At 40.0% G+C, this 25,845-nt stretch overlaps 2 protein-coding genes across 2 annotated transcripts in view; both read right to left on the bottom strand.

Annotated features, from left to right (window-relative positions):
• Positions 1-8,882, bottom strand: part of MSRB3 (methionine sulfoxide reductase B3) — a gene marked incomplete at both ends in the record, with an annotated part of 83,722 nt that extends 74,840 nt beyond the window's left edge. The window contains 3 exon segments of the mRNA XM_080363266.1: positions 8,676-8,744; positions 8,747-8,791; positions 8,793-8,882. Of these exon segments, the coding sequence (XP_080219392.1) occupies positions 8,676-8,744; positions 8,747-8,791; positions 8,793-8,882 (204 nt within the window).
• Positions 8,883-10,745: 1,863 nt separating this feature from the next.
• Positions 10,746-25,845, bottom strand: part of LEMD3 (LEM domain containing 3) — a gene marked incomplete at its 5' end in the record, with an annotated part of 48,121 nt that continues 33,021 nt past the window's right edge. The window contains 9 exons of the mRNA XM_080348128.1: positions 10,746-12,100; positions 12,351-12,429; positions 12,529-12,634; positions 13,122-13,203; positions 20,541-20,719; positions 20,946-21,048; positions 22,041-22,142; positions 24,216-24,364; positions 24,440-24,519. Coding sequence (XP_080204254.1) covers positions 11,937-12,100; positions 12,351-12,429; positions 12,529-12,634; positions 13,122-13,203; positions 20,541-20,719; positions 20,946-21,048; positions 22,041-22,142; positions 24,216-24,364; positions 24,440-24,519 — 1,044 coding nt within the window. The 3' untranslated portion in view covers positions 10,746-11,936. The remainder of the gene's footprint in view (positions 12,101-12,350; positions 12,430-12,528; positions 12,635-13,121; positions 13,204-20,540; positions 20,720-20,945; positions 21,049-22,040; positions 22,143-24,215; positions 24,365-24,439; positions 24,520-25,845) is intronic.

The following is a 25,845-nucleotide window of genomic DNA, read 5'->3' as shown; positions in this document are numbered from 1 at the left end:
CAAATGTCCAGAATGTGAAGGTGTCTCTTCCATCTCTTTAAAACAACTGAAAATATTAAACCTTATAGCATTCCAATTCACATTTCCCAAACCTGAATGCAGTCAAGATCCAAGAGACTCATCCTATACCTGCCAGCTGGACTTTTACCCAACAATAACCATGCAAAACCTTTCTGCACAGCAAGAAGTACTTACCTTTGGGGAAAAATGAAAACAAAACAAACCAAAAACAACAACAAAAACACGCAACAGCAACAACAGCCTCCCCCCACATAAATACTTTCTCCTGTTCTGTTAGCATAAGCCTACAACGGGGCTAATATTAGACTTATCTCCAGGGTCAGGTCCCGTGGCCTCGGCCAAAAGTCACCTGCGGGCAGGGGCAATGCCACCTGCCTGCTGATGCTGGGGCTGGATCAGCCCCACAGTCCTGCCCAGAGCCCTCCAAAAGCACAGACCAGGGCTGAAGCAGCTCCACAGTCCTGCCCAGAGCCCCCCAAAAGCACACACCAGGGCTGAAGCAGCCCCACAGTCCTGCCCAGAGCCCCCCAAAAGCACACACCAGGGCTGAAGCAGCCCCACAGTCCTGCCCAGAGCCCCCCAGAAGCACACACCAGGGCAGGAGCAGCCCCATAGTCTTGCCCAGAGCCCCCCAAAAGCACACACCAGGGCAGGAGCAGCCCCACAGTCTTGCCCAGAGCCCCCCAAAAGCACAGACCGGGGCTGAAGCAGCCCCACAGTCCTGCCCAGAGCCCCCCAAAAACACACACCAGGGCTGTAGCAGCCCCACAGTCCTGCCCAGAGGCCCCCAGAAGCACACACCAGGGCTGCCCATGGGGGAACAAACCCAGCTGCCAAGTTCATTTTCCTCTTCCCTCAGCCTTTTGCTAGTTTCAAGGCTCTATAGTTCAGCTTCCCATCTGCATCGATATTCTAAGATAAGTTGGGACATTTTCTTTGCATAATCTGTTCTTAAAAGTGACATCTGTTCCACTTGCATCAGCAGAGGCAGCAGCATGGCAGCCGCAGGCAGCCCCTCCTGCCGAAGCCTGCTGTCAAGAACTTCATTAAGCCTTGCCCCAAAACAGTGTGTTTCTGTCCTACTTGGACTCATGCTCAAAAGCAAAGAAAAAGAAAAAAAAAAAAAAAGGAAATCCTACACTTAAAACATTGGGAGTCCCTCTTTCCCCTGACATTTCACAGGACTCTTACTGACACATTACAAATTGCTCAGGGACTCAGCTGTGTCCCCACGGTGCCCTCGGTCCCCAGCACAGGACTGTTCTCGTCCCACAGTTCACTGCAGAGCATCTCAGTGCTGAGCACGCCGCCTTCAGCACCCCTTACCGAACTGAAATGACAACAGACATAGCAGCTCTTTGTCCACACTAAGGTTTTTTGAAACAGCAATTACTGGTTAGAATTCTGATTTATTTGTTTGGAATGTTATTTTTATAGCATTGGTATACATATACAGAAAGACTGTCATTCTCTTACACTTCTATGTGTACTTAAATAGATATTCACAGATAGAACTCCTCTAGATGTTTACAAATTTTATGTGGCTGCTAGACAAAACAAATAATAAATAAGTCATAAGCTATGGTGAGTTAAGCCTAGCTGCAAATTTCACTACTTGTAATCAAATACAAAGAAAACAACAGACATAATGGATTACCAGTCTGGAAATAGACTGACTGCCCAGATGACCTTGCATGACAGTATATTTGAAGGGAATTTTTTTTAAGAAACAACAGAGGTAATAATCTGAGGTAGTTTCAGTAACTCATTTCAAACCATTCTACCACTGTTGCTCAGACTTTCCTTTGCACGCACATGGTCAGCAGAGCCTGACAGTCACTTGGGTCTGCACTGAACTACCTTGTCAATGAAGATGTGAGGGGTTTTTTGACAGACAGAGCTTCATCAAAAGATAAGCTTTCCTTCTCACTCTTAGGAACTCACTTCAGGTGCTTTAGCTGCATAAATAGGAGACCAGTTACCAGAAATTAGTCACACTAATGTTGAATCACTATATTCCCAGATGATGGAGCTATTCTGTGTCTATAACCTTTGTCTGAGGCTCCTATTCCTCCTCTGCCAGGTCAGGAAATTTATCCTACAGGGCTCGTGTAACAAGCTGGGGCCATCATTCAGAAAAGAGCAAGCACCGTTCCAAAATCTGAGGACTAAGCTGACAATATCTATTTTCATAGTAACAAGGGAGAAAAGAGCGACTGGTGAACTACAGAGCTATAAGCCTACCTTCAACAGCCTGAAAGCCTTTGAAACAAATCACTAAACTACCCATCAGCAGGCAACTGAAAATTAGAAAGCAGTAAGCTACCAAGATGAACTTGACAAAATCTAACCTGAAACAACATACTTTCTGTCTTTCTTATTCTACAGGCAGGAGGAAAGCAGCAAATCCAAATACTTTTTGACAGAGCAAACTGGAAAAGCACCTTCCTTCTGGATCAAGGTCCTAGAACGTGGGTTCAGTGCTCCTCCTACTGACTAGGGTCAAAACCCAGTAAATAGGGTCAAAACCCAGCAAGTAGTCTTACTAAAACTGCAGATACAAGGAGTGTGAAACACCTCAAAGAGCTGAGCAGAACTCAAGATGGTCATAACAAATTGGAGAAATGTTCAGAAATCAGTGAGATGGAACTCAGTACAGCCAAGTACAAAGAACCACATTTGGACTTTAAAAGAAATCCTCAAATGCACAAAACCCAAAGGAAGAATACCAGACCAGCAGCAGTACTGCAGAAAAGGATGTCAAGGTTACAGTGACAACAAATTGAGCCAACAGTATGATACTATTTAAAAAAAAAAAAAAGACAAATGACAATTGGAAGTTTATTAAAAAGAGAAGTATAGCAGGGGTTGGAGAGGAAATCTGCTCTCTTCAGGAAGCATTGAGGTACCAGCTGCAATACCCTGCTGCTGCAGGGCATAGGACAGGACAGAGAGTGGTTCAGAAAACCAAATCCCCATTAAAAATTCTAAGAACTTGGTTTGTTTAGACTCCAGGAGTGACTGTGGAAATTGGATAATGCTCTGAAAACCTGCATCTTGTCTTAAATGGCATTACATCACCCAAGTATTACACTGTCCATATTACTGTCATAGTTATTACTTGCTTGTCCTGTTTTAGATGAAAATGTATTACTCTGTAATTCATCTGTAATGGAGCAACAAAAAAAAGGCTTGTTTTCCCTCAGACAGCTACTGTATTTTATATTTTAAAGGACATTACAGGCAGAATCTCACAGTCTTGCAAAGTACCAGTTGCAATCCTTCCCAGTGCAGGTCAACAACCGCTCAAATAGTTTGGTACAATTCAGCACCTCTCTCAAGTTCAGCGGCAAGCAGCAAAACTGCCTTGAGTTTTTGGATGAGGGATGCCAGGTTCTGTAGAAGATCAGAAACCAGCAGTGTCTGGTTGGTCCCTTCCTGAGTGCGCCACTAATTTGCCACATGAGTCAATGGACATCATGTCCCTGAGGTGTTCTTGCTTTTAAGGAAATGACCGAGCCCACAGAACAAGTATGTACACAGATAATTTGGTTTCTTCTTATGAAAAGAGATTTTAAAAGGTGTGCTGTCAGCACGGAGTACCTTTCCACTGTATATACAAAAGACATAATGAAACACCAATTTTAATCCTGAAAACAAGACGAAAAATCAGGTATACAGTTTAAAAGTACCCACAAATGGTGCTGATTTTCCTGCAACCATTAGAAAGCAGAGATGATGAAGCTACAAAAAGTTTCTGCATTTGCAGTTGGCTGATCTACCTCAACTTTTCCACCTGTTCCCAAGCTGGCAGCCTGCGCATCTGTTCCTTTCTTACTCCATTTTCTCCAACAAACCTGTGCTATGCCTACTGCTGGTGCTGTTGGAGTGAAGGAGCAGAAGCGCCATCAGTCTGATCTGAGAGCTTTGGTTGCACCATCATTAAGACTGGATTGGTGCACTGTTGGTCACTCACTAGTACAAATTTGACCTCAACTGGGTGTAAGTCATCACTGTTCATCATTGGGACACATAAGGAGGGACCTGCCTTGGTTTTATGTTTAGTATCAATCTTACTCCCAGCAGCACCATGGTGACAATCTGACCAAGGTGGCAAAGCCTGCTTGTACAAAGTCAACCATTTTTCTTAGTGTGGGGAATCACAGTGATCTACATCAAACCAAGACTTGCTCTTGCACCAGCTGCAGCAGCCCCAAGGCCAGGCTCACTATGCTGTCAAACACCCGCCACATGAACTGACCGGCTCTCCCATGGCTCTCACCCCAGCCCACCCATCACCCGGGTCCTCAAAGTGTTTAAAACCACCTGGAGCCTCTGTGCGTGCAGCTGGTTCCTGAGAACCATGGAGCAGGGAACAGAGAGGAACAAGAACAGGGCAACCCCTTGGCCAGACCGAACAAACGCTCTCTGGGCTGTTTTCTTTTGGCGACTACTGGCACAGCCCACACTTCCCCAGGAAGCTGCTAAGGTTCCTTCTGTTGAATTTTTTTTTTTTATTTTCCTACTTTCATTGTGTGGTTGGAGTGAAAGCGGTGGCATTTGGCAGCTACTTTCCATCGGCACTATTGTTATGCCCTGCTAGAAGAGATTTGTTTTCCGTCAGGTGAAACGCAAAGGCGTTGTCCCTGTTTGCAAGAATAACGAGTTAAAGAGACTTCCTGGGGAAACACTTCCAAATGCCATGCATGATGTGACTCTTAAGATTTCTCGGATGTGGTTAACACTTCCCAGCAGAACAATGCTTTAGCACACTATGTATGTTTTGCTACACTGCTGCCCACATTTCAAAGAAATCATTAATCCTGATGCTCAGAAGCTACTGAAAGAGGGAACTGGGGAGCTCCACAGAAGTCCCGTCATTAAACTTTGTGCAACACTCAAAAGCTAAATCATGTTCAAATGCAAGACACTCTGTAACTATCGTTTCCACCGCTCACCGCTCATAAATAAAGAAGTATTTATGCTACTAATCACATCACAAAACAATGCTAAACTATAACTTAAGTCTGTGAATACAGCAAAACCGTGTTAGCACCTTATAAGTTTAAGCATTGTTGTGTCTGTTTTGGGCTAGTATGGTTCAGTTGCTTGGGTCTTAAACTCCTTACTGAGAAAAGCCTCTTTATTCCCCATACCAGTTGCTAGATTGTGTGGTTTTCACATAATGCTATTGGAATTGAGGTTGCTAAATAAGAACCAGAAGGCTAGAGCTAAGCAGATAAATTATAATTTCCAATTACCTCACCATAAATGGGGTTCCCAAAGAATTCTTCTGCCCTATTTTCAGACAAAACACTTCTTCATAGATTAAGGACACAAAAATCCCTGTTAAAACCCAGAATTACATTCTTCATCTTCTGGTAGAAGTTAATGATGCAATATGTGCTCTCTTCCCTTTCTTAAGTGGTTGGTTGGAAATTACTTTTAAAACACTGCTAGCTTGTTATACATTCACAAATTTCAACAGAGGAGGACTTAAATATTTAGTTTTGTGCCTTTTTTTCTTCCAGCTAGAACTTGTTAATAGTTTACTGAGAACTTAAGATCTTTCTGAGGCAAATGAAGTATCCAAAAAGATAATAATACAATCCTACAGAAGGGACAAGAGTGAGGGAAGGGAAAGCTAACTTATAGCCACTTCTTATTCTGTAAGACAATTAAAAAATGCACCAAAAGCTGACAGGTTTTTTGTTGTTATGTTCTACAGACCTCTGGCTTGTGTGGAGAAAGTAGCCTCTAAATAACTCCATGTATGGACACAATTATTCCAGAGAAACACTCTATTTCCATCTAGCCTTGGAGTCTGTTCCAAAACAAGCATACCAACTTCAGAGTTACTCAGAGAAAGATAAATCTGTACACTACTTCATTCTACATTAATTCCTAAACACACTGTCATAAATACACCAGGAATTTGCGAGTCCATTTTTCTGGGGTCTTTTGGCTAAAGGAACCCTTAAATAAATCAGGACTAGACCAAGCTAAAATTAGGGTGATTGTTTATCCCACTTTCCCATCAGCTAAAGCCTCCACAGCTTAAGTTCATAGCCTGGGCGCTGCTCAAACTGTGGCTTTCAATGGAAAAAGAAAAATAATAGAAAGGGGAAAAAAGGGTCATATTCCCCACCTATGACTAATATTATATAACGCTGCGTGTAGCTTGAGTATTGCTGTGTAATGAGGACACACTCACGTGAATTATGCAGCTCAACAAAGCCATCTCAAAATTGGATGGCTTTACTGCATCGCGAGCTTGTGGCGATGCCAGTCAGATGCAGACAGCAGACTTCTTAACCTTCTGGCTGAGAAGATTAAATCCTTAGCAGAGCGATCTCTTCTCTCCTCCTTCTCCCTCCTATTCCCCCATCTTTTAAAATAAATAACAAAGGAACCTTTAACATTGCACCTAAAAGGGAAATTTAATTTTCTAGTATTTCTAATGTAATCAGTAGGCTGGACCTCCGATGATATAGAAATAAGTATCACCTTACAAAGCTGACAAAACATGAGTAGGTAAACAAGATCCTCCCATACCTTCATAAATACCAGGGCAAAAGACCAAATATCTTCCTCATGTGCCAGGTTCCTTTATCAAACAGCTGTAAGGAATTCTTATGGTACGTACAAACATAAAAATAACCAAATCCGTGTGAGAGCATATAACCACCACCACTTGGAAAAATAAGCAAGGTCATCCAGTCAAAAGATTTTATTTTTGTCTAGGATCAACTGCTTTATATGGCTTTGCTACCAAATATAGAAACATTACCCCACATACAAACGCACTACTTTCAGAGACGCTGCTTTTTGGGGAAAAATAGAAATATGTTTTCCTTCTAGAAGACCTTTTTGAATGTGCATTATAAAATTTCGAGAAACGTCAGACAGGAAAAGGATCGACCAACCACATTCTGGACTGAACTATATATGGCTTAACTCCACTAACTTTAGTGGTTTTGAGAAATCGAGGCAGAACTTTATTAAAAAAAAAACCTTTCATCTCAGAATTCTAGGATTATTTAGTAACTCTGGTTAAGCTATTCACCATATTTAATTCCCCACATAAATTTTAAAAGACAATTAAGAAATACTGTTCTAAAATAAGCCATGTCCACAGCAAGGCAGGCGATTCTTTTAGAAACTATGAGCAAACGTCTGATTAAGATGACAAGCCACATGGAAACTACTTCCAGAATCAGACTTAAAGGGCACAGTTACCAACCAAATTTGGCAGACAAGGAATCATGACGAAGTGCGAAGGCACGCAGCAGCGCAATAAAAAGTTGGGGACCATCATTAAATAAGACGGCAAGCACTTGTGTCAATTCAGGGAGGGCAAGAACATAAACAGGACAAATTCTAAGCATTAAACACTGGATTCTGATGAATGGCTCGGTGCCACAGCATGAGGGGAGTCGGCTCTGCCATTTCCAGACCGCTTGCCATAAACAAGCTGTATCGGTAAAGCAAGTATCTGCCTATGCAGATATCACATTCCGACATCTTTCTATCAAGAGAGCACAGTTTCAGAAGCATTTTAATAGTAACAACAGGAACATTAAAAGAGAAAGAACTAAAAGCATGACATATATAAGGCTCTATACTTTCCTAAAAGCTGCACTTAAGGTCAGAACTCTGACAGAGGTCTGACGTTTATCGCTAGATAACAGTAGGCATCTAGCCTTATCTGTAGATACTCATCATCAGATTTGTTATTTTTAGTATGTGGTTACCCCTATTTAAGATCACTGCACCTTCAGACAGTCTTTATGCTTAGGGGGTGATGACTGGAATTTCAGCTCAAGCAGAAAAGCCAGCATTATAGCAAATTTGTCAAATATTACAGGAAGTTAATTGAGTCTCATTTCTATTTCCAGGAATATTAAGAAGCATCAAGTACAACTGCATTAACTTGGAAAGGGGGCAGTAAGAAACAAATTATACTTTATTCTTTGCATCTACTACATTTGTCAGTAGCGTAACACGAAACAAACCCAGCAGGCACGCACATTGAACTCCCTGGGAAAAAAACCATCAAATCCTGAATGCGTATGTGAAGTTTAAGCTTTTTCGACCAACAAAGCACAATTTACCGACCCGGCGACCGTAGCAGAACTGAACTAATTACGCACTCGGTCAAGCGCTGCCGCACCAAGCCAACTATTTCGCTGTACATCCCAGAAACTATTTACCTCGTTTCTGAGTCAGCAGCAGCAGCGACAGCAAAGGGCACCCGGAGCCGGGGGTCTGCGCGCCGTGTTCGCGGGTCCCGGCGCCGCGGCGGCCCCGGGGACAGCGGAGCCGCACGGCCGGATGGACGGAGGGCAAACCTCGCCGGGGCCTCGCTGCCCGAAACGGGGACCAACCCCAGCACCGACCCCGCCCCCCGCCGACCGCCGCGGGACCCCAGCAGGGTCTCCCTCAGCGCGAACCGGCTCCTCACCCGCTCCCCACCGCCCGGCGGCCGCCCCGCCACCCTCCGCCACGGCCCCAGCAGGTGCGGCCCGGCCCCCCGCGCCGCCGGGGCAGCTCCTCCCCTCGCCCCCGCTGCAGCCCCCGGCCCGCCCTCCCCGCGGCGCGGCGGCCGGGGCCGGCGGGGGCGCGGAGGGGCAGCCGCCCGCCGCGGCTCTTACCTGCGGCTCCTGCGGCGGCCGCCAGCGCCAGGCAGAGCGCGGAGACGAGCGGCGGCGGCGCAGCGCGCATGAGGAGAGAGAGGCCCGAGGGAGCGAGCGAGCGGCCCCGGTCCCCCCCGCCCCCCGGGATCGCAGTGACGGGCCCGCCGCCCGGGGAGCATGACGGGAAATTCCTGGGCACCGGCGGCCAACGCCAAATATGAACATGAAGCCGCGGAGACACCCGGCCCGGCGGAGCGGGAGCGGCCGCCCCCGGCACCGCTGCAGGGGGAGGCCTGAGCCCGGGCAGCCGGCGGGACCGCGCTCGCCTTTAATTTAAAGGGTGCGCCCCGGACAGACCAACCGAGCACCTTCTCGCTTTTTAATTTTTAAATTAATTTCCCTGCAGTTCCGAAGCGGCGGGGGACAGCCGGGCGCACGGCCCCGACGCCCCTTCCCGGGGGGCTACCGCTGACCTACCTGGCGGAGCCCAGGGCTGTGCCGGGGCCGGGCCGGGCGGCGGCAGCCGCGGCGCTGCGGGGCGCGGTGGCTCCGGGCCGCGGCTCCCACTGGCGGCCAGACGCCGACTGACTGAGCTGACTTCTATCAGAGACAGCGAAATTAAGACGGCTCTTAATGCCCCCCTTCCGTATACTCAAAAAACCAAAACACAACAGGAGAGGGAAGCAGAATTGCAACACAATTCTACCTCCTCCCATTCTCCTTCCACAAGGAAGAGCTAGAAGTGAGCTAGGCAAAAGCATGTCCATAACAGACTAATGCACCTTCTTCGGTCTTCCTTCCTCACAACCCTTCAATACAAATCATCACCAAAACAATTTTAAAACAGTGGAGTGTAATGACAGAAGAAAAGCCTGTGCTTTGTTATCTATCAAAATCCATTGGAGGACTTTTCCTATCTCAAAATACTAGAAATAAGCTGCAAAAACAGGGCTAAGACTATTCACCCCATCACTTAACACATCACCTTCCCCTGGACTTAGAAATCAAGGTAACATACCCATACCCATACCCCCCTGTATGATCTAGACAAATGACACACTTAAGGGAAGCACAGTTGTGTTTTTCAACTCCCAGCAGCATCTGCTCCAGCTTCAAATCCTAACAAACATTAAAAGTTAGGTGGCTACGATGAATTAGTTTCCCCCCCCTCACACCCTAGAGATGAAAAAAAGTACTTAAACCCAACGGACATCCAAATATCTAGAGGTGAGACGCATATAAAAGCCCCTAATAAACCTTTAATTCGAGTTTAGTTTGGTTTTTTTTGTTTGTTTTTACAGGACAGGGTAACAAATTACAACAAACATCTGATTTTTCTCTAATGTTCAGGTATTATACACATTCCCCTCTGTCTTGCAGGAAGGGATATTGGTCAACTTAACAGTTTAAGGTAAAATAAGCTGCATAATAGTACATATTACAATAATAAAATGTACAGTGTTTACAAGAAATATATTTCAGAAGCAAGATAGATGCATTTGCATCGAGGCGACCTTTTAAAATGCCACAACTATTTTTACATTCACTCTTGCAACAGGTCACAAGATGGGGTGTCACTAAGGTCAGGTTAACAAATCACTATGATGCACATCAAATACAACAACATTAGTTTATATACATATATATAATACATATACATGTATATTATACATATACATATATGTATATAGTAAAACTCATCAAAATCTACCAGACCTGGCACAATCTACTTACCCATCAAAAATATGTACTTGTCCTTGGTAAGTAGAATTCTGCATGGCTGATTATATATTATATATACTCATTCATTAGCATCTGAGACATAAAACTGAGGATTTAAAATTTTTCAGTTAACAAACTCTCCAATAATAAACATGGTGCCCACAAAAGCACAAAGGTAAGGCACAATAGGATTTTCTGTTGCAGAATAGTGTGCATCATGTTTACTTAACCGTAATAAAAACGTGCATTATTTGTGCAAGTTCATGCTGCAAATCCATCATATCTACAAAGCAAAGTGAATTTCAGTAAAATCTGTGGGACTGGTGTGTTTCCAGTCTCACCTTCTACAGGATATTCAGCTGGATAATTAGATAAAATTGTTGTAGGAGTGGGGATTAGTAAAGCAAATAATCTCAGATTTGCAACTAAGCTTCTCCGCAACAATTTTGTACTTCTAGGTAAATGTTAGTAAGTTTACAAGCCTGGAATCACAAAATGTACTGCCAGATGTACGTCTAGTTCACATCTGCCAAAACTGTTGCAAGGAAGCATGTACCTTTTAAAATTTTAACAGGTAACTGGTTCGTTAAAACACATTATAATGTATTGGGAAAGTCACTTAATCCCAATGGTATTTTGTCACAGCCCTGGCAATTATAATAATAAATACAGCTTTTCACAAAATATTTTTCCAGTATCTGCCAATTGTTTCTTTATTGCTCACAAATTTGAATTCATTACAATTGGTATCAGACCTTTCACACAAAATCATAGTCAGGTATTTTAATATAAAACCTATAAAAGATATTTAACCTGTATCTAATACTTCAAGGTATTTGGCCTCTTGTCATTGTACAGCCAAAACCATATAAAACATTAGGTTTTGAATAAAATAGGAAGCTTATTCACTGCTTCAATGCAGACATCCTCACAGAACACAACCATTTTTGCCACCACCAGCATTTACATTTATATACAAAGCCTAGTACATCCGCACTCAGTCTGTTTTCCCTCACACTTATATGCAACCACTAATGCCAGATTAACTTTCCCCATACCCTAGCTGCAGAAAAAGATTCTTATACAGCAACAAAAAAATAAAATTGACTGAAAAAGAAATCTTAACTTATTCACCATCAGGAACTGTAGGTTGGTTGTTACAAAATACCCACAAGATTATTTCACAGGAAACTATGGAAATACAGGAAGTTGTCATTTCTCCATGCTTTCGTATTTATCAAAAACACTTCTTGGTGCAAAAATACAGTCACCACATCTGAAAAACATATGATGAAGTTGGTATTCCTCATGCAAAACTTAAATGAGTTGGTTTACTATAGTCACGGAAAAACCTCCTGAAGCAATTTTTTTTCTTTTGTCAGCTCAGTATTACTGCCTCATTGCTAAGTCCCTTTGGAAACAAGATTTCTGGAACGTTCAAACTTTTATTTAATTCATTAAAGTATTACATACAAAAAGCACTAAAAAAGGAAGACGGCAGCCAAACAGGAAAACTCCTGTTGCAAGTAACAGTCCCAGCAGTTGTAGAAAGTCTTCTCAGGAACTTCCCTGAGAATTAGTTGTGCCTGTCCGAAGACGCAGATGTGACATAGAGTTCATGTGTTTGTTTGATGGCTTCAGTGGAGTGTTACAAGTAAGAGCCTGGGGAAAACGATGATGATACCGATCTAGCCGCAGGTATTTTACTGTTACCAGCTTTCCTATGAGGCAAAGAAATAGGAAAAGAGAAACCTTCTAGTTCAGCATTTATTACATTTTCCTTCAGGACGTCACACACACAATCACATCGTTACACTGAAACTGGTTTCCCCATTCATGACTACTAAAAAGATCCAGTTTTTTCTTACAGCTCAATACTTTATATATAAAACCCTTCACCATTTAAAATACTTGCAAATGCACCCATCTTGTCATTTCCACCCATGTTTGCTATAAACCCCCAGTTCTTACCATCAAACCAAGAGCCATGTAATGCCTTGAAAGCCTTTCCAGCGTACTCTGGAGAGAGACACTTCACGTATACACAACCCTGCATTAAGAAAAAAACAAACAAACCACCAAACCCTTTCTTTAAGTCCAAAAGACAAGAATAAACAAAGCATTAGGATGCTACTGCAAAGACACTTACCTCACGTGAATTTTTGTCAACAGCAATATGAACAATTCCATCATTATCACTACATTTCTCCAAGATTGCTTCTTGAATTGCTAGGTGCCAGTGGTCACCTATTTCCCTATGCAAACAATGAAAAATTTAATTAAGCACATCATTTTTAAACGTCGACAATCTCATCCTTCCCCACTGAGTCTGGTTTCTCTGTAAGTTGACATAATTTTCTGTTAAGTTCCTTTGGGACAGATGTAGTGCTTTAGCAATTGAACATTCAGTAAATCAGGTTTTATGGTCCATATTAGAAAATCCAACCCTGACCATCAAATGGAATAATCTGTAACTGAGGTGGGGGACATGTGTATCGTGCCCTTTCAGCAGCCTGCCATCACCTTCTGGTCTGAAATCACAGTCAAACTCATCTTCTCACACCTGCTCCGAGATACTGGCCATCATTCCAAGGAAAAGGCCACTCCTAGGCTGTTCATACTGCCATGGAAGAGGAGCAGGAGATGCAGAAGAAGAAGGGGTTCTGCCCCTTTACTCAGAGTCAAAAAACGGACCTTCCCAAAAGAATACAGAAATACGGATGGATAACTGGTTTTACTTACATAACTGGATCAAACATATTGCGAATCTTTAGACATGGTGTCAAGCTGTTCGGTGGTGAATTTCTTCTATCTAGATGAAATGCTACAAAGAAAAATAAATGTAATAGTTTTTAATGACATGCAAAATATCATCTAGTTAACAACTGTCAACTTTATACATTATAACTTTTCTGGGTTTACTCAGAAGAATACTTTCCTTCATATATGAAAAGTTTCGAGCAAATTAAGGTCCCCACAGTTGTGTCCTGCACTGAAAAACACATACCACACTTAACTGAATTTTTTAGATTTACAACTTCTACATTTTAAAAGATAATGCACTCCCTTACATCCAGGCCATAGTACATGGAAAGAATTCAGGATATTTTAAAAAAATACCATACAGATGAAGAGAAAATATTTGCATTACATCTCCACGAAAAGACAGATATTCTTAACATCTGGAGCACATTTTTTGAGCTGCAGGTTAACCGTTCAGTTTTAACTGCCTGATGAATTTTCATTTCGTCCTTTTGGGGCAATATACCGCCCACCTAACTAAGAAATAGGGAGACACTTAGATGGATGTTGCATTGCATCTCTATTGCAATAACAACAGATGTGAGAAGAAGATGTAAGAAGAAAAACGGAAGTGAAAAGTAATGGAGTAACTCTTTCAAAGCTGAATGATCCCATGAAACGCACTCTGAAGTTCTAGAATAAATATTAACTTCTCTAAAGTTCACAAGTTCTGCTTGTGAGAGTCACAACAGAAGACTGCACCATGAGCAAAGGAATAAAGGAGCCCTTCAGATAAGGTAGTTCCACACCTTGAGGAGGGCCAACAAAGCAGCAACAGAAATGGAAGGGGATAACTTGGTAAAACAACCTCCAAGGCTTGAAGGAAGTTTTGCTTTGAAGACTTGAGATGAGTAGATTCAAGAGTTTAAAAATAAGATTAAAGATCTCAACAAGACAAAATAATGTTCCAAACTGATGCTAATGCTTCTTCTTTGGAACCCCCACTTCGGAAAAGTCTGACAGATTCAAGATCTTATGTTCCAAGTGTTAGAAGTCTCAGTTTGGGCAGATGAAACTACATGCCAGTGCTTCTTACTGCTGATCTTTTAAAATTAAAATCTTGCAAGTATATCCAGAATACATGAACTGCATGTCACCAAACCAAAAACCCTGTCACACAGAAGAAATTCAGTCATATGGAAGACATCGCACATGAGAGATGAGCACTAATCAAGAGAAAATTCACTGTCTGCGGATATGGCGTAGAGAAACTTGCACCTTAAAAGATCCCTGAGGCAAAAAAAGATTACCAACTAGAAATTAGAAGAGGTGGCCTCCAAATCTCATATGGAACCTACCATAAGTTCCTCAAATAAATAAAAAATGTTCTTATTAGAGTATACACAGAGTCCAAGTCACCAACATCTGTAACAACTGGTTTTTTTCTTAGGAATAGATTTCTAAATATGCTAGTGACACTGCATCTATGTCTGAGCTGCCTATAGTTTAAGGACAAGTCCTTTTTCAATAGCACGTGGTTTTGTAAAGTTTTTTGCCCTTGATTAAAAGTTATACATAGGGTACACAATAAAAACTTTACAGAACTAAGCAACATTGAAAAATAAATGGACTTACCTTACTCATGTAGGTTGGCTCCAGCAGATCAAGGGGAGGGTGAAATGTCACCAGCATATTGTACGCTGGGGCACCACACCATACTGGAGGAGGTGGCCTAGTCATGGACCTGGACCTGAAAAGGTGTGGGGTTGATGAAATTATGTGCTGATTGTTAATAGCTAGGTTTATTCAGCACATGGTTTTAATCCAAGGATAGAGCATGGTGAGGTTATTTGCAGAGACCCTAGGTCCAGAGGATCAACATTTCTGCAAGCTGTTTATGAACTCCAAAAAAAGCCACCATGTTGTTGTTTAAGGCAGCAGCTACATCACTGAGCTATACAAAGGTAACTATATGGGGAAAGCACACTTCAGTGCAGATACCTATAGAACCGAAGCTCTAATTTCTAATAATCTTGAAGTGATCTTGACTGGAAGATCTCAAGTGCTTGCAGAGATGATTTCAGCAAGAGCACACCATCAGCACTGGCACAAAACTGATCTTCTACTAACTCAGTGTAACATCATACTAGTAGAGCAAGTGGGCCCAGGGCAGTGCAGTACATGAAAATAAAGATTAATTCTGCTTTTTCTCAATATCTCAAAGTCATCATAAATTAAAAGAAAGTTTTGCAACTTGGATGGAGGTTTTTGTGTACAAGGAAATAAATGGCCACAGAAATCAGAGATGTACAAATAAATGCTAGCACAGTAATAAGCACTAAAATGTATGCTAGAAATGGGACCAAAAGGAGAGGCTACAAAAGACACAGGCAAAGAAAAAATAATGCTGTACCTACACAGCACAATTCAAAATAGCATAGTTAACAGATGTCTCTTGAACTTCATTACACACCTATAACAATTAATTCGCCTCCCCCTGCCATGTTCCTCCCAAAAGAGCAAGTTTAAGCAACAAACCTATTGAGATTATAGTAGTGATTATTTGAGAAATTACACTGGCATGGAGCATACAAAATATTCTCCTCCCTATAAGAGCACATGCAGGCTTCTTTTGTGATGCCAGTCTAAGCTACACCTCACTTGTCATTTCTTTTCCTAAATAGGTCTCAACAGTAAAACTTGCAAGATGAGGGTAAAATGGTGGAGATGAAATAGGAAAGCAGAACCACAACTTTGTGCGATGAGTCACTGACAAGAAAATTTTTAGGACTTTCATAAATTCCCCTTTGGGACTAGTGAGCAACTTCGAGAAAGAGATGTCACTTCGTATTTCAGTCATAATGTACTTCGTTTTATTGCCTTAAACTGAATACGACTATCATTCCAGATTCAAAGAACAGCAACAGCTAAAAGTGAGTGCTTTCAACAACCTCTCTATTGCTGTGACTGGAATATGTCTATGATGGAAGAATTGGCTCTTGCAGAGACTTCAAAATTAACATCTAAGAAATTGTAGTATACCTTCCTAAATGTCCTGAATTGCTACTTTATTCTTGCAGTGAAGAGATTCCGTAGTATCACCACTATGGATTACAAACCAGTCCAATAGATCTTTAGATGTGAATTTGATGCAGCTGATAGGATTGAAGACTTGCATCAAATATAGGTAACCACATTTCTGTAGAACAGATTTATTCACGTTAAGCCACAGATAACTGTAATTTATTAAGCACTAACCCTTCTTATCAAAGGTAAGAACAAAAAGATGAAGCATTTAGTTGAAAATGTCAAAGCTACACACTTTCACACAACACAAGGTTCTTCAGTAAAGAGGAAATCAAACTGAAAAGAAACTGAAATAAAAATATTACTAAATGTTATTACCAGAGGAGAGTGTGGTTGACTTGGGGTTTAATATTGTCAGGTTGAGTTACAGAAGACCAGTGTGGGATTGACACAGCGTTTTAAAACAAGCATAAAATATTTTCCACAGTTAAGAATAGAGCTGCTTTTTTTAACATTGAGTCAGGATTATATTCTCACAAGCCAGGGAGGAGGGGTGTCATTCACCCAAGGTAACAGGTTACCTTCCACGCTGCAGGATGAAATATCACCCTAGATGTGGCACTTCAGAGAACCTCTTTATCTCATCTCCTAAGCTATCAAGGAACTTTAGCTACTGCTCTTAGCTTAGCTACATTGGAGCTTTGCCTACCTATTTCTTTTTTTTTTAGAGCTCTAGTTATCAACGGCATAATAGGACAATAGTATCTGCTCTTTCAATAGAAAACTGAACACACTAGAAGTATTTATTTTACCCACTGATTTAATCACACTTTGGTATGATCAACGTGGTTTTTCAGTTGACAATTTTCTAGTCAATTGTTTTCACAGCATCACTGATATTTGTCCATCATCCTACAAGGAGTTTACCTTTTTTTCGACATCTAATGTATCCAGTAGGTAATATTTCAAAGGAAGTCCACTCAACTCTATTCTGACCCAGTGAAATAAAACCTCCCGAACTGTCTGTCAAAACAAGCTGCACCCTGAAGGACTTAGCAAAATGCCACAGTGATGCTTGAATTCTAGATGCTAACAGACAACAGAGCCTAGATCTTCACACGTGCTACAGGTCCCATTTGCAAAATGCATGCCATCATCTACCAATATCCTAGTACACACTGACAGGTCAAGAGGCTTACTTTTCCAACTGCATATACTCTAGTTACTGTGCACTACCAGATCACAGAGGATAAAATAAATAAATAAAAATTTGTAACCTTTACATTTATTCACAAGATTCAAACCCAACAGTTCATTCTGATTTTGTAAGTATTGAGTTTGCTCAGGATCTAGCAGTCTTGAAGAGCAGATTTATGAACTTCTCAAAACAGGAGGGCAAACTTAGTTCCGGTTGATTTATACTTCCAAAAATGAAGAAAGCGACACATACATGTAGAATTCCTAACATCAAGAAGGAAACAGCTGTGCAAAAGTAAGAGACTTATGTAATGGAACTATTTCCAACAGTCATAGGAAAACAAGGAATGCAAAATAGAAAGAGCCTTTGCATGTGAAAATTGGCTTTGCCTGCTGACTACTAAGGTATACAGAGCCCAAATGACCTACGTCATTTCAGCCACTCCTATTTCCATGCCCTTCTGTTAGAGCTAAAGTATGCAATTTCAGTTCTTCCAAGATCTTTGATGAACTACAAACATAATAAGAAAGGAGAAAATATGCTTTAAAAAGGACTGAAACAGGCCAGGTCTTAATATATCCTATTCAACATAAAGCATAAAGTCTGAAGTACATATTCTAGGCAACACAGAGCAAAAAGCTACAGCTGAGAGACAAAATTATGCTGTCCACATTCACAATATGCTCAAGTAGGTACAGATGCTCAAATTTAGGTGGGATCTAGCACTAGCTGCTACAGCTACTGTCTTTCTAGGAAGTTTTGGAAACTACTGTTCTGTTGGGAGTCTTGAATGTATATTCTATGCAGCAAAACAGCACCTGAGCTACCACACACACTGAAAAGTCTTTCAGATGAAGTAAAATCCAGTCAGATTTCTAACACAGGACAGAATGTTATGGAGTGATCTACATTGTAACTAAAAAGGACAAGAAAAACTGAGAGCAAAGGAGAAGTTCCAGAACTGCAGTGTCATGTTTCACAGCCAGTACTGAACAATAAACTACACAGAAGATTCAGCTTTCTAATATACATAGTTTGCAGAAGCTACATTCAACTTAAGTGTTTGAAAAATCAGTCATAACAGTATTACAAAGATGGAACATAAACAGCTGTTGACAAAACCCACCATTTCTGCACTACACCTAAAGCACTTGTACATCCCTAATGGACCATGTCTTACAAGGAAAATGCTCTGCAACTCTCAGAATAAAGTCACTCTTCACATCGCACTAAAATCCTGAGAAACTGAAATCATGCAACACAGTTGTCACAGCAGAATGTCAGGTTACTACTACTGCAAGGCAATGACTGCCGAAACTCAAGCCTGCCATAGTATTTATAAAGTATATTAAAAAAGACCTCATTTCCAATGAATGACTTAAAGTGAGAAACATAATGCCAAAACCAGCAGCATAACCTTGAGTATATAATGATATACCAAAGATTTTAACTAGACAAGCAAGAAATGGGTCCCAAGACAACAAAGACCTGCATCACATAACATTACAAGTATCTGCAAATGTCTCAAAATATTTGGCATTTCAAGTTGACAAAGAGAATTGTTCATTTTTGCTTTGAACTTACAGGAAAGCAAAATTTAAGACCTGAGGGCTAGAAGCATACATAGAACTTATGAAACATGCAAGTGGACTGGGACAAAACCAGAATGTTAGCAGTACTTTTATTCGGGCAACCAAGCTTGCTACAGTAGAAATGTTCCAGGCCACAAGGAAGCTCTTCCTGTCTTTGGAAAGGAAATAATCACATTGGAAGGAGCTACTTTAAACTGTCGCCTCCTTTATAGGAAACAATAAAAATATTGTTTCTTACAAGTAAAAATGTATACCAGTAAAAAGCAAAAGGAAGCTTATTACTACTTACATTAGCTAAACTAAGACCAAAATGAGCATATTCCAGAATTCCAGATGAGATCGTAGTTGCTTGCAAGTGGGAATTTTTAATTTAAGTGGGACTAGAAAGGGCAGAAAGTCTGTTTTTTAACTAGGCTTTTTTCAGTGACTAGTTCAATGCTGTAGAAGTAATGCACAAAACAACTTTGATAACAAGCAATTTAAAAACCTGAACTAAAAACTGGAGAAGCAACTACTCCCTCCTCCCTCACCATCAATATAAACTGATGAGCTAGAAACTAGGATTCTGCACAGCATTTATTTCAGTCCCACTGGATAGATAATACAGCATTACAGAATAACATAAGGCAAGACAGACTCTTAAAGAATCACAACTTTTAAACAGCTGGCAATTAAAATTTCACTTTAAACATTTACCTTCCCACTCATTGATACAAATGACTATTTTTTTATATTGCAACCTAGAATTCAAGTCTTATAGTTTCAATTTTTCATTGACACCTCATCCCCTCAAAAAAACCCCAAACAAACAAAAAAATAAACACCAAACCAAACCCACACACCCACAAACCTGAAGCTTAAGATGAAGGAAAGCAGAAAGGAAAAGATGACCACTGCAGAGAGACAACTGCAGACACACTGGATTCTTGCCACATGGCTCCATAACAAAAGTTGAAAAGTGACAAATCACTGCAAAAACCATGTATGACAGCCTCCTCTATTAAAGCAAAGGCTTTGCTGCACCACAGAGCTTGAAATACAAATGCAGTGTAGAAAAACATGTATGACATAAATGAAGCAATACTAGCAGGTGCTCAAAATCCATGTTCTGCTGATTGAGGATTCTTTTGTCCCAGCAGTTTCCCTTTCAAAGCAAACAAATGTTTCTTCCTCCAAACTCCTGTCTTTACACATCTGACTTATAACAGTAGTAAACTCAAACCTACAAGCTCCAATTTACCTACTGTCAGATAAAACCAATTATATTACTTCAAATAAGACATGTCAGAATTTGACCAACTAAAGAGTATTTATTTTAAATTCATTCAGAGGAACAAGCAACTCACTTGGGCTACACAAACTCTGCTGTATTTCTGCAGTAGCTATCACAGAACAGCTCATTTTGCTTGAAAACAAGGCAGACACTGAATGCACAGAAAAACTAAGTCTGTTGAACAAGACAGAGACATAGCACAGACAGTTCACAAGAATACTTAAAGGTGTGAGAGAAGTCTTTCATGTTCAAGCAACATAATACCATCTAGAAGCTAGACAGAGAAATGTAAACAATTATATTTACAAAATAGAACTAAACTTCAATACCTTGGCCTTGCCACACTTTCGATGGTATTACTAAAGTTTTGTCACACGCTGCAGGAGGTTGCATCCATTTCCAAACCAAGAACTCAGTGCCACCTATTCTTCGTGTCTCTGTGCGAACTCTAGATTCATTTGCTGCAAGAAAATCAACTGCTCTATTCCAGACTTTCTTCATTTTCTTCCTTAAAAATTGAAGCAAGGATTACAAAGTTAGCATTATAACAACCTGCATCGCTGACATTCAACATGTAAGAGAAATCCAATGTTTTTTACCCCCACCTGCATCAATAAGAATCTCCAAAATAGTACACAATGCAACCTACCAAAATTAATTAATTGACGAGTTTGTTTTTACTATTTTTCCTTACTTACATATAAAGAAATTCAGTACTTCCAGTGAGAACATACCTGTCCTGAGGTGGTATTAGAGAATCACGCACATGTAAAATAGGCATGTAAGGCTGCAAGTCTTTGTTTTCAGAACAAGCCTCACTGTGACTTCTTAGAACATCTGAGGATACCATAAGAAAAACTGGTAACTATGTAGTTCATGCAAACATTGAGAAAAACATCAATGCTGGCAATGCACACCTACTCTGAAGACCCCTCTCAATTTCAATATTTAGGGTGGTTTTCACATTTTTAAAGTATTTTTCCTCCTAACCATGCTGAAGGCAAATCAAGAAAACTAACCACACACAGTGCCTCCAACTACCCCAAATCACCCTGGAATAAAGAAAAGGAGTTCTTGCAGTTCCTCTTGAATGGTACTTTTAACTGCTAGCAAAGACAGCCACCTTTGAAAACAAAGTGCCTTCCCCTCACCCCAACAAAACTTGATTTGCAAAAAAGGTAGGAAATGTTAAAAAACAGGAAAACAGCTACAATTTATGATGATTGCTATGAATGGAAGTAATAAGACAATTTCAGTAAAATTTCATCCCAAAACAGAGCTTAAAAACTACTGAAAACATTGCAGCTTCAAGTAGAAAAGCAGAATTTGAGAAGTCTATTATGCATTCTCTTTTAGTAACATTATTTCTGCTCAAAGTGACTAATTAAAAAGCTGCTTTTTCTATGAAATGCCATTAAGGATGGAACTGAGAGCTAACATACATTTTAGAAGTAGATATTTTAGCTAAAGATGGCTTAAAAACAGATACAGAAAGCAACGTGTCACCATGCTTCTAGTCAAACATCACATTTATATTCGTTTTCAATAATAAGATGAAATACCACCAAGTCAATGAGAATTTTTTTACTGCCATGTTGATGTTATTCAGAAATTACAATCTTTTTACCAAAAGCTTTGATGAGGTTTAAAGGATTAAAAAAAAAAAAAGAGAGAAACAAAACATATGAAGCACACATTTGACTAAGAGCTCTAACAGCATGATGACTGACAGCTACACAGGCAGAAAACATAACTGAATTAATATCAGTACTTTGAAAGCTTATACAGAGCTGATACAGATACATCAGATGTGACTCAAGAAGCCATACCTATGATTTTTACCACCATATCATACATTTGCCTCGTTTCTTCTTCCTCTTTTGCCCAACGGTATTTCATGTAGTGCAAGACTCCCCAAACCATTGCTACACCTGCATTAAGATGTATAATACTATTTAAACAGTACTAGAACATCAGTTATTTAACAAAATTTAAAGCACATACTTCAGAGGTTGGTTGAATTAGCTAACATTTTGAAGTACTTTAAGTTCAAAGCTAGTGAAATACACTGTACTCGCTGTCAATATTTTCTATTTTACTAACACAGCAACACAAAAAGTCTTGAACTCTGAAGAACAGTTACCTTTATAAAAACATGTCATTGTTTTAACAACAGCCTGGTATCCCATGACTGTGGTTTGAAATTTTACCCATTCGTGAAGAAAATAATAAAACAATTTATTGGAAAAATTCAAAGTCATATCAAAAGTCACATAAACTAACAATTCAAACATGGTAAGATTTTAAAATGTACAATGTTAATGAATTCATAGATAAGTCACATTCTTTAGATATCACAGAATTATAGAATGGTTTGGATTAGGAGAGACATTAAAGATCACCGAGTTCCAACCCTGCTGCCACAGGCAGGGACACCTGCCACTGGACCAGGTTGCTCAAAGCCACATCCAACCTGGCCTTGAACACTCCCAGGGATGGGACATCTGCAGCTTCTCTGGGCAGCCTGTTCCAGTGCCTCACCACCCTCATGATGAAGAATTTCTTCCTTCTATCTAATGTACCTCCTATATAAATGTACCCTCTTTCAGTTTAAAGCCATTAGCCCTTGCCCTATCACTGCATGCCCTTGTAAAAAGTCTCTCTTCAGTTTTCTTGTAGGTCCCCTTTGGTACTGGAATGCTGCTATAAGGTCTCCTGGAGTGTTTTCTTCTCCAGGCTGAACAACCAACTCTCTCAAGCTAATTAACTTGGACTGCTTCAGTTCAGCTACAAATCTGTATTTCTTGCAACAAAGTACTGCATGCTCTTTTTCTTTGAAGGACAATCTACTTAGGAACACCAGCATACAAACTGAAAATAAAAACCTTATTCTTTCTTCTGTCTCAGGCTGAGGGCAACACTACACCTGTGATCTCTTAGCAATTAAAAAACCCCACAAAACTAACACCACGCATACGCAAATTATAGTTACATAGTTTGTTTCATATACCAGTGATCCCAAGGCAAAGTTAATTGATACAAAGACTGAAAGACACCATTGTAGGCCACAATGGGTGCCAGTTAATGACAATACATATAACATTTATACAATAGTTTATTTTTGAAAAGGTGCTCCATATTAACCTTATTTACAGATGAGAAAGCTGAGAGACAGAGCAATTTACTCAGTTTCATCTCTGCATCTCAATTCCATGCTCATATCCACTATTATCTGAAAGACGCCAATCTGGGACAGTTTGCCCTTGATTCTTTTGGTTTTTCAAAAGGCTAGTGAAGGAGGCCTCAGGTCTGCTCATAAGCATGAACTTGTTAAGATATTGGGATAAACAATTTATTAAATATTCAATAGGTGCATGAGATGAACTCTGCATCTTCAAAATTTGTAACCAGTCACATGGAAAGGAGACAAGTGTCTGCACTCAGCTGTACCACATTTTTATGCTGCACAGTTTTCAGTATCGTTAAGGATTAAATAAACTTGAAAGAATTTGAAACTTAACTAGACAACTGTCAAAGACTAAATGAGTAATTCTTACTGAAGGATTAGATACATTTTTACAACATAGTCATAGAAGTAAGAATTTTTTGGTGATAATCATGTTGGGTATCCAACTTTTCCTAAAACCAGGAAAATCATCTCTTTTGTAGTTATGTTTCCAAAGCTCCTGGAACAACAGTGAAATGGCCTCAAAATTAAGGCTATAATGTCTTTTTACTGGAATTTTTGAAAGCCACAAGGTATTGCTTTGTCAGGGAAAAAGACAGAGTTCCCAAAGAAGGACTTAGTTCACTGACGACAGCAGCAGCAGACAGTAACTGAAGTGAAAATACAGTGGTGCGACAGAACTGCATTGTAATCACGATACTGGTAGGAACTCCAGGTTTTATGATTGAATAAAAGCCTTCTCTAAACATGGTGCTTACTTTTCCCCACGTACTTACAATATTTAGCAAAAAAGTTTGATTTTTTTAAATTAACTTACCCAAAAGCAATATTGATAATCTGTGAGTTACATTAACAAATGCACGTCGAAAACGACACCTGAAAGACATCTTTGGACTAGTGGATTCCAGATACTTCACATCTGTCACATTAGTGACATCCATCTCATTAGGGTCATTGCTGAGACACCTATTCAAAAATATACAGTATTAATGAAAAAGGATAAATTCTGTCAAAAGAAATAAAGAAAGAAAGACCACTTACTTTATGCCAACATCTTCTCCACTACTCAAGATCCATTGTAATGCTTTGTTAAGTACACTTTCATATTCTGGATCTAAATTCTGTCAAAAGACAAATACTAATGAGTAACTGCATAAATAACCAGAAAGTTATCACACCACAATAAAATTCAAAGACCGCACAGATTAGTAACCAAAACTGCGGTTTTGTTCTTGATTCTTCAGAATTTGCACAAATGTTCACTACAAAAAGTGAATCTATACACACTATGAGCAGCTATCAGATTTACTAGCATAACTCAAGGACTGTTTGAGAACTCACACCACATCCGTTGTTTCACTAATTCTAACCTATAGCAAGAATTATTCAGCCACTAGGCGGTGCTCATTGAAAATCTACTTCAAGAGTAAAGCTGAAACTAGATAATGCACCCAGCTGACAATGGGTCCTATGAAAGCAGTTCAGGTCTTTTTTTCCTTTTTAAGAAGCTTGAAGAAAATAAATTTTAACTGATATTTTGCAAATAATCTGGCGTTTGTACTTCAAGAACTGACATTACTATATGGAAACGGACTTTTTTTTTTTTTTAATTGGTTGGTACCAACTATTGTAGGAGAACATTCACTGCTGTCTGTGCTAAGGCTGTCTCCACAGTTCATCTTAGATGTTCTTTTGCAGAAAAAGAAAAGGAAAACCAGAAGTTACTATTGTATTTGAAATTACACTCTCCAAAAATATTTATCTCCATTTTTCCTTTTGAACTTCCCATAATGTAACTGGCCTGGAATTACAGGATAAGCACTTAAGAAAAAAAACAGTAACTGTTTAATTTTCACTTTGAAAGTAAAATATTAAAGTTTTATTACTGAACTGTGAAATTCTGCAAAGGAATTATATTTATACTCACAAAATGAGGAACTGGACGGTTAAACAAGACTTCATATGGAGTGACAAATTTTCATATGAAATTTGAGCTTATCAGAGCTAACATGGTTGTTATGATAACAGCTGGCATTCTTTCAGCACAATAGATGGGTAAGACCCTCAGTTATCTGACATCGACCTCATTTTTTCCAATGTATTCTCACAATACACTGGGTTTAACAGATATAGAATATCACTGCCAAACCATAAACCAGTGTTACCAGTTTCTTTGGGATGCTCTTAACCTGTCCCTTTTTGTCTACTATGTAAACATTTGCCAAAAAGTAAAATTTCTGTAACTTGTATATTTAAAGTCACATCAGATTAACTCCCCCCTCCATACAATCAAAGAAATCTTATACTCTCAGCCTTTTAAAAGCTTCAAGTAGTTTTCCACTGAAGGGTATACCAATGTGGGCTAAATTAAACCCTACAGCTGTCAAGACGAGGCAAGAGTCATCTTTTATTTGGGGAGCAAGGCAGGGGAACGACAGCAGAGTGAG

This window comes from Nesoenas mayeri (genome assembly GCF_963082525.1).
Source record: "Nesoenas mayeri genome assembly, chromosome: 1".
Lineage (NCBI taxonomy): Eukaryota > Metazoa > Chordata > Aves > Columbiformes > Columbidae > Nesoenas > Nesoenas mayeri.
This window is presented reverse-complemented; position numbering and strand designations above follow the sequence as displayed.